Source organism: Diospyros lotus, chromosome 2 (assembly GCF_014633365.1).
Source record: "Diospyros lotus cultivar Yz01 chromosome 2, ASM1463336v1, whole genome shotgun sequence".
Lineage (NCBI taxonomy): Eukaryota > Viridiplantae > Streptophyta > Magnoliopsida > Ericales > Ebenaceae > Diospyros > Diospyros lotus.
This window is the reverse complement of record NC_068339.1, coordinates 17397048-17407262: the sequence shown is the minus strand read 5'-3', so window position 1 is coordinate 17407262 and position 10215 is coordinate 17397048. Positions and strand designations below refer to the sequence as shown.

The window sequence follows — 10215 nt, the reverse complement described above, 5'->3', positions numbered from 1 at the left end:
TTTGTTTTACATTCCTTTTGTGATTGTACCAAAGGAAACAACCCCAATATTTTACTTACATGTCACATAGTGCTTGTTAGGCATACTAATAATGCTGAACTTGATTCTGTTTTCATTGACATGTAAATTTTGAGCCGCTCAGAAAATGATCTTCTTAATGGCTGGAATGAAAAGAGAAAATAGAGAAGGAAAGATAGCTCGGTAATGTTTTTGATGCGATGCAAGTGAGGTTAGAAAATGGTTATGCGAAGGGGAAACAAGAAGCACACGGAACTGGTTGCAAATTGAACGTGCAGACGCGTTAGGCTCTGGGACTTGCCTGAGTTGTTCTAAATCTGGCTTTGTGTTCAAGTGGCTCTGTTCATGAAATCTTGTGGTTGAGCTTATCAAATGACAAGGTTGGTTTATTTGACTTTAGCATCCCTAATTGCTCCCCTGCTTTGTGGCGGAGGGGAGGAGGGGGGGTGCGCGGCGCTAGATGCCTGGAAATATAATTGGAACCATAGAGAGGCGGCCGCCGCCGCTCGGGGCCATGTGAGTAAGTGTTATTTTCTTAATCAAATGCACGAACTAGGGGTTCTCTCAAGATTCTAGTAGTTGCATTTGGTCATGTTCGGAACAGATACCCAAGAAATTGCCTCCTTGGAACAAGACACTGTTTGGCTTTTCCCACGAATAAAAATGATTCCCTCCACCTGATATCTATTGGATGGTCAATAGTCAGCAGCTTTTAAGCTATTGGAGTTTAGGTGAATGCCCATAATTCATTTGGGCAGGCCTCAGCTCCCCTGTCTAAGCACAGAGGTAAGTATCCTTTAGCGAGTGCATTTTGAAAATTAAAATTAAAAAATGGGAAACGTTATAATCACGAGATTTATTTTTATCAATTATCTTCATTTATCTACATTTTAGTAAATTTTTTATCTAAAAATAATATTAGAATTTAATCTCATTTTTCTACAAAGAATTGCATTAGGAAGGACATTTAGCTTAAAATTTAGCCACCTTCCTTTACCTGATTTATATTGTTAATTTATTTTTTAAAAGTTTATTGCTATTATGAATGACATGTTATCTATTATAATTTGGTTGATTAGCATAAAATACAGTTGATGATAATGATAATTGAAATACAATATTATGAGAAAATATTCACTATAATTATGATGTCATGTCATTATGCTAAGGTTGTCTCAACGTTGTTACTCTAACTCTAACGTAATTTGTTATTGTTGATTTTGCTCGTCATCCAAATAGCAAAGGTCAAAACCTTTGGTGTTTTTGGCTATTGTTGTTGTCCATCATAGCCTTCGCTATTTTTTCCTACAATGGTAATCGTCGCAACCGTCACCATCGCAATTGCAATCGTTTTTGTTGAAACACGAAACTTTGTTGGAGAAGACAAACATGACAAAGCATGTTGTAACCGATTTGTTGTTAGTTACTGAATTAGGCAGTCAGACATGATGAAAAAGAAGAGGTCTACAGTTAGAGAAGACAAAAAGTCACAATGAAGGAGAAAACAGATAAAGATGAATAGATCAAAGGAGGAGACAAACAAATCAAAGGAGAATTGAGGGGATGAACAAATCAAAGGTTGTTGAAAAATTATTTTTAATATATTAAAATTTTAAATTTATTATTATGGAATTAATTAAAATAATTTGTTAAATAATTTTATTTAAAAATATTAGTAAATTGATTTTAAAAATATATTAAATAATATTAAAATTTAATACAGTAATATTTATTATTAAATTAAAAAATAAATATTAAATTTGTATAGTAGTAAAATTTATAGATAAAGTAAAAAAAAGATTAAAATTAAAATTTATTAATAAATAAATGAAGTAGGGAATCAAAGAGAGAGTAAAATATAAAGTGTGGTTATAGTAAATATAATTTTCGAAGTAAAAACAATAGAGATTGATTTTTTTTTTATAATATAATAGAAAACAAAATAAAAAATGTAGTTGAAAATAGTCTAACGAGTCATTTTATTTTAGTTATATATTACTATGTATTTAAACCATCATACATAATATTGGGTGAGAATAAATTTTATCCTAATTTTTAAATTTATAAAAAATTATATCCAATTATATGAGTAATATCACAACATATAATTAAATTATGACATTAGCGTAGCACACTTGCATGGGACTAAATTGGCCTGAACCTTGCGTGCCTGATAAAGTTCGGCACAGCTGGGGCCAGTTGAGCAAAGGACGTATGGGCTCCTCCTGCAGGCTGCACCTGCATTTGGTAATCTCTCTCTCTCTCCCCCTCTCTCTCTACACACACACACACACGCATTCTTGAGGAAGATAGATTAGTACACCTACCAAACAAAGACTAGACAGCAAAGAGTGGAAAGCTTTCGTCAATTTCATTCATGGATTATAGGATTACGTGGGAACTTTATTTCTTTTAGAATGGTCAGTGATATTCAGACTAAATTTATTAACTAAAACAGCAGGTCAAAGGGGATCACCCATTTGTGTGCTCAGACACTTCACCTTTTCTTTATCAATTGCATTTTCTAAGCTTTGATTCTTTCCTTCCTTTGCTATTTGATTTTCGGATAAAAAGGATAAAATGTTGGTTCAAGGTTGTCTTTTAATAACACTAACACAATAAAAAAAACAGAAAAAAGAAGAAGAAGAAATTCGGTATTTTTGCCTCATTAATTAATCTCATAACTTATTATAACTTCATTAATACTTGAAATCACCCACAATATTAGGGTAATTATCATAATCACACCCTCCGTTGGCCTTGGCACCTATTTGATCACTTTACCATTCCTAGCCAGCTTTCTTTTTGATTATTTTGACAGACTATGGACCATGTATGTAAAAGTGCGAATAAAAATAAAATAAAATAGAATAAAAGTACATTTAATCCTCTTAATTCATTGAGTCACCCACCATTGTCTTATCAGTGTAAGTAGTGGGGGAAAAATGGTACAATCGACTGAGATTAGACTTTTGGGGTGGTTTGCTTTCTAATGGCACCCCCTTCTGCCCTTCACTTCACCTCACATGAGTCTGAATCTGAAATTCTTTTTTATTCTTCTTTTTCATGCTGCTGCTGCAACGTACGAACAAATGGACTCATTCTTCTTCCACATTTATTTGGTTTTCATATTGAAAAATTATATATGAGTGGAGTGGACTGTACTGTACCGGGTACTATATGAGTAGACTGGATCTATATATCCACTGTGGTTTATTTAGCAAGGGTGAGGATAAAAATGGGTTTTCATCCACTCTCTGCTAATCGGTTGATTGACTGACTCCTAATTCCATTACTATCTTTTTCATATTTCATAGTGAGGACTAAAAACTCTCTTATAATAAATAATTACTTAAAAAATGGTTATTGGATGAGTCTTTCTGTTCTGATAGATATGATTTGTCTTTATTCAACTTTATATAAGTGTTAATCAATAAGGATATAAAACAAAAAAAGTGAATTAAAAACAATTCAACAGAAATTAAAATTTAAAAAGAAAACAATTGTAAAAGGTGATTTGAAGTTAAGTGAGGGTCCAACCCTCAATTGTTTTTAGAACTCAAAAAAGCTGAAGCTAGCTAGCTACCGCCTTTGAAGTGACAACAGTGGCCTTATTATGTGAATCCCAGGCATAGGACGGTTGTATTCGGGTATGGTCTTAACTTAACAAAAGTGTAATGAAAATGCACACCAGATGAAATTAAATGTCCTGTCATGTCCCATATATCAAAATATTAAGGATATGTAATCACCCATTTCTGAATCTCTCTCTCCTTGTCTCTTTGTGACTTTGTCCCTGAAGAAACGGACACAGCACTTGCATCGTTGTCCTGTTTCCCAGGTTCAGAGCGCCACCGCCAGCAACAACAGTCTCTTTCTCTCTCTCTCTCTTCCCCATAACGTCTCTTTCTTCTCTTAACGTTCATAATCTCTCTCTCTCTCTATCTATGACGTCTTACACAATGTCTGCCCCATATGTGACGTCCATCTTCTTCCGTTTTCAAAAGGAAGGGCCCTCGTGAAGTTCATGTGAAAGCTCTGAGAGAGAGAGAGAGAGAGAGATCTGAGATTTGATGGCAGAAGCGGGTTGCTTGCTTCGCCTCTGTTACAGGATAACATAGTGTTTAATGAAACTCCCCGACCTGCTTTTTTGTGTTTAGCTTTTCTTGTTTCCCTTTGGACCCTGATCAGTTCTTCAAACTACGAGTGCCCGTTTCATTTTTCTAGCCCGTTTCGTCCAGAAAACTCAGAGCTGTAAATTGGTCTCTCTGAGGTAAGCATTTGGATTTTCGAGCTTATTAGCCATCTGGAAATTGGCTTACATTCTGTTGCTTGTGTGGGTCTTTGCCATTCTGTGGTAAAACGATGATTTGTTCTAGCGCCAAAAAATAATTGGTTCCGGAATAGATTGGTCATTTTATCAGTCTCTCTTGTGCTCTGTGATTTGCTTGTATAAATTCCCTTTATAATGTCCAAGGCTAGGTGTTGCTGATACTGCCCTTCCGTGAAGTCCCATTTGAGTTTCAGAGTCGCCAAAGCCTGAACTTGTGGATATTTGCATTTGAGTGGCAAATGATTTGGCTAAGTGCTTTGCACTTGGTGGGTTCTAGTGAGGTTGTTCGTGCATGTATGTAAAAATTTGTTGATGGGTTGAATCTAGATAGCTTGGATTGGGCAGTAATATGATAGAGAGACTAGTATTGGTAAATCCCTGGTCGGCTTTGTTGTCCTAGTAATGCCATGATCAAGGGAACAGATATAAAACCAAGAAAAATGTAATGTCCACTGCCATCTTACCTTAATCTGCTGAAGTCTCTGCCACCTTTATTTATATTCTGATCATGAGCACAGTTGTCTGTGACCGGATACTAAAAGATGCCAATGGTGGTATTAGCGATCATCTAAGCAACCATGTTCATTTGGCCAATTGTATTCATTTGAAGAATCATATGCATAAGCATAGCCCTCTATTGGCAGATAAACTACTCATGAGGGACCTTCATGTCCTTCAGAGGTCGCGACCTCTCAGGGATCCTTCTGCAAGTCCACACTCAAGCTATTCTACTTCTGCTGTCGATCTACTTTCTAAAAGAGATGAAAAGTATGCCATGGTGCAGAATGGAGGACAGTCTGTGGGCGTTGAGCATCAGAACGATGGTAGAAAGATGTCAGTATGCTCACCAATCGTAGCTAGTTCATCAAGTGCAGAAGTTGGTCATGGGGAGGCGAGCAGGCATAATGATGGGGCAGCTCCTGTGAGTGATGATGGGATAAGCAAACGAGTTCGGGAAAACAGGAGAATCAACGGATATGGTAGTAAGTGGAATTTGGTTACTGGTGGTAATGATCAACATCCACAAGACCAAGATGATAATTCCTTAATTCAAGATATTGTTTCAGGGAACTCTGAACCAAAGGATGAGACAGCAGAAGAACAAGGCAGGCATCAAAAAGATGGTAGCCTCAAATCTCTCTGTGAGCAGTTAAATAATGTCCCAGCTTATAGTGATGATGCAGCATCATCTCATGTCCATCGTCACGGTAAACGTGAAGAAGCAGAAGCCAGTATTCATGGTCGCCACGGTGGATTTAATAGGGTAAAAAGATTCAAGTTTAGAGGGACAACAAGAACTCGAAAACCAAGCAATTTTGGGGCTAAAAATGAAATGTCGGTGGCCTCTAATTCTTTAGCTCAAAGTTCAGCTCGCCCCAAACATGGCATGGAGGAGGGAGAAGAAGGGTACGATGAGCAGACTGTCACAAGGGTTCCAAGAAATGGGTGTGGCATTCCTTGGAATTGGTCAAGGATTCATCACCGTGGAAGGTCATTTCTTGACATGGCTGGGAGGAGTTTGTCTTGTGGTTTATCAGACTCAAAATTAATTAAGGGGGGTTCTATTCCTCAAGGTAGAGATGCTGCTGATATGCCCATCCTGTCTGGGCTCTCAAGCTCCTATACTGAATCTGATACAGAAACACTACCTTTATTAATGGAGGCATCTGGATCTGTAGGCAGCACTGATAATGCTGATTGGATTCATGACTATTCTGGGGAGTTGGGCATTTATGTTGATAATCTACTAAATTGTGAGATTGATTCAGACCTTGCTTCGGAAGCTAGATCAGGAGATCAGCACAAGTTTAGACGGCATCATAAGAATAGGCACCAGAACCTGACTCAGAAATACATGCCACGAACTTTCAGAGATCTAGTGGGGCAGAATTTGGTGGCCCAAGCTCTTTCAAATGCTGTTGCTAAAAGGAAGGTTGGGTTGCTATATGTGTTTTATGGACCTCATGGTACAGGGAAAACTTCTTGTGCACGCATATTTTCTAGAGCACTAAATTGCCAGTCTCTGGAACAACCCAGACCTTGTGGGATTTGCCATTCTTGTATTGCATCTGATAAGGGTAAGAGTCGCAATATAAGGGAAGTAGGTTCTCTTAGTAATTTTGATTTCAAAAACATTATGGATCTACTAGACAATATGATTTTGTCTCACCTGCCATCACAGTACAGGGTTTTTATTTTTGATGATTGTGATACTCTGTCTCCTGATGGCTGGAATGCTATATCAAAGGTCATTGATCGGGCCCCTAGGCGGGTGGTTTTTGTCCTTGTCAGTTCAAGTCTTCATGTTTTACCTCATATAATCATATCAAGATGCCAGAAATTTTTTTTCCCAAAGTTGAAGGATGCGGATATTGTCTATGCTTTGCAGCGGATTACAACCAAAGAAGGTCTTGAAATAGACAAGGATGCTCTAAAACTTATTGCATCCAGGTCAGACGGATCTTTGAGGGATGCTGAGATGACTCTTGAACAATTGAGCTTGCTTGGGCAGAGGATCTCTGTTCCTTTGGTTCAAGAACTGGTAAGCTTTGTCATCCTTCTAGTTGTCTTACACTAGGTAGCACATGATGACTTCTAACATTTAACCTTGTCGTTAGTTATCTATGTTACATTCACACTTGAGTAACTCAGAGCCACCAGGGTATCAGTCTTCTCTCTGTAGCACTTACAACTTTGAGACCAGGAAATTTTTTAGATCATCAGTCCTAAATAAAGGGTTTTAAGAAGCATAAACATTTCTAAGAATATGCCATCTACATGTGAAATCTGTGTTATTGGTGTGTATTGGCATGTGTTAAAACACGTCCTATTATTGTTTTTTAAGTTGGACATCTAGGGACGCACATTGCTTTTGTAGGGGAGCATGCTTCCGTTGCTTAGAGAAGGATGAAATACATTATAAGATTATAGATATAAATTGGCTTAAGACATTCTTTTTTTTTCCCCCTTTAGTTTAAGGGATTCTAAATTGCAAAACAAAATTTCAAGCTGTTCACAAATGTAGTGCTCTAAAAAAATTCTTCCTGAAGAGTACTTTTTGTTCACATTCCTGGTTCATCTGTATGAGAACCATATTGAACCAGGAGTGTGAATCTAAAATACTCTTACTGCTGAAAATGATCTTGTTACTTTTCTAATAGCTGTATACTTTTATTTTGGTCATCTCAATGCAATGTTATATCATTGTATTCTTAAAACTTTATGTACGTGTGTGATATGTATTCCCATGCTTGTTGGCATGGACTTTTGTTTGACTTTGATGTGAATTTGTGGAAAAAGTTCCAAACTGCATTATGTACTGGATGTTTACTACAAGTGTCTTAACAAATGATTAGGTGCATGATTTTCTTAATTGTTTAAATTTATTCATTCCATGACATACTCAATTTTGGCTATTTTAATACTTCTGATGCTGGTATGACTTTGAAATAATTTTTTCCTATATTTTAATTCTAAAGCATTGTAACATTAGAACTACTGTTCATGGATGGAAATACTAAAAACATTACATTTAACATTAATATGAGGCGACGAGTGTGACACTAATATGGTTGGATACCTCATGAGTCAATTGGAGATTCGCCAATGGTAAGCAAATGAAAGTAGGAAGTAGCAAATGAGGCATATGGATTCCTTATTGGATAAATGAGGCATATTGATCCCTTATTTGATGGAAACTGAAGTATAATGACAAGTTACCAAGAATGGAAGTTTTTGGCTTATTATAAAGTGAAAGAGTGAGCCTAGCTGGTGCTTTTAGGTATAGGAACTGCCAAAAACAAAAAGTACCAAATTGTATTTTGAGGATTAAGTGAGAAGGGATCTCTTGAGAGATACTGATGAATATCTGAAGTCAAAAAATCGATTGTTTCAACCAAGGGCAAAACAATTATTTTGACCCAAATTGGGTGAAACTGCCAAAATGATGAAATCCTGGGGCTTCAGTAAGATAAATGAATGACAAAATTGGGAGAATGTGAACTTGACATATGTAGGGTGCCCAATAAGCTACTTTCATTATGCATGTCAACTCTTAATGTTGTATGCTTACTTGAATATGAATTCCAAGTTTACTTAGAAGTAAGATGTTTTTGTGTCTGTTTTTTTGTTTTAAATTTGGTTTCCTTGTTTGATAGGGGTTTTTGATATTATTAATACCTAATAAATGTAGGAAATATTCAAATTTTGGTTTATTAATCAAAATTGAATATATACCATTAGAGAATTGCTCCTGGTTTTTCTCTCTTCCGTAATTCTTCTCATCTTTTCTACTACCCTCTGTTTCAACATGTCCTTTTTATTGCTTTATTGCTACTCTTCTCCTTCTTCTATCGAATTTTGTTCTCTTCACTGCTCCTCCTCTTATTCTTGTTCTATCTCTTCTCTTCTGCTTCTATTGTTCTACACCAACTGATTAATATGACTAGAAAGAATCAGTTTCATTCTAACAAAAAAAATCATTTTATTATAATGTATAGGAAAACTGAATAATGATCCCACAATTCATGGGATCATTTGCCAATCGTGTTACAATTTCCTTTTTCTATTTTCTCTTATTCCTTTTCTCTTAACTTTCCTTATATTCTGTGAAGATTTAGTTTCCAAAGATAGGAGAATAAGTGATGGTAATTTGAACATAAGAGGCTGTAAGTTGATTAGGTTAATAGAGAAGAAATTATTTTTCCTTTCTCTGGTTTTATGGTATTAGAGTTGGTCCTTCCACTAGCATGAATACTAGCAGCCACCATTATCGATCAAATGGCCAACTCCATTTCGTCCACAGTGGAATCGTCCAGGATTCCGACTGTCTCCAACCCCTAATTATCCTTAGTACCTGGTCATTTCGAAAACCCCTCGATCCAAATCACCTCTCATAAATTGAATGAGAGTAATTTTAGAGTGGTATCAATTGGTATTGCTTGTGATCAAGGGAAGAGGAAAGATGGGATATTTGATAGGAGTAATGGCAGCACCTCCATTAGATTCATCCACCTATAGTGTATGGGAAGTAGAGAACTCAATTATGATGGCATGGTTGATAAACTTGATGGAGCAAAGGATTGGGCGCTTACACCTGTCCTACCAAAAAGCAAAAGAAGCGTGGGATGCAGTGAAAGAGATGCACTCGGATCTTGAGGATATATCACAAAGTTTTAGAGTTCGCTCCAAGATTCAAAACACTTGGCAATACACATTATCAACCAAGTATTTTAATACGCTCTTAGAACTGTGATAAGAAATCAATTTGTTTCATAATATTAATTGGAAGTGTCTGGATGATGGAGTCCTATACAACAAGATGCTAGAAAGAGATCTAATATTTGATTTTTTACAAGGTCTAAATCAAGAACTTGATGACGTTCGAGGACGTATATTTGGCACAAAGGCTCTACCTAAACTGAATGAGGTGTTTGCTAATGTTCGGCGTGAAGAAACAAGGAGAAAGGTGATGTCCTATCTAGTACAGAGTTCAACCACGGAGATAGCAGTCCAGGGATTTACTTTAGTTGTAGACTGAAAATAAGGATATAATCCAAAGGGAACTTTTGGAAAGGACAAGCAGTTGTGGTGTGAGCATTGTAAAGAAGCCCTACCATACCAAAGACACGTGCTGGGATATTCATGGCAAGCCCATAGATTGGAAATCACGAAGTCAAAGGAGAAAGAATGCATGTGCCTGAGGCAACAACAGGTGTTTCCTCTCGACCTGTAATATCCCGCATCGAGCGATAGGAAGGATCAGAACAACTTAACTTGATGGGCCTGCGCGAACTTCCCAGGGGTCACCCATCCTTAAGCTTCCCCAGCTCAAGCATGTTTAACTCGGGAGTTCTTTGCCTGCA

General features: G+C 36.8%; 1 protein-coding gene across 2 annotated transcripts in view; it reads left to right on the top strand.

The window, feature by feature from the left end:
* The first annotated feature begins 3753 nt into the window (after positions 1 to 3753).
* Positions 3754 to 10215, top strand: part of LOC127795411 (protein STICHEL-like 3) — a 31881-nt gene continuing 25419 nt past the window's right edge. For both annotated transcript variants that reach the window (XM_052327071.1, XM_052327070.1), the window contains exon 1: positions 3754 to 6893. In XM_052327071.1, the coding sequence (XP_052183031.1) occupies positions 4860 to 6893 (2034 nt within the window). In that variant the 5' untranslated portion in view covers positions 3754 to 4859. The remainder of the gene's footprint in view (positions 6894 to 10215) is intronic.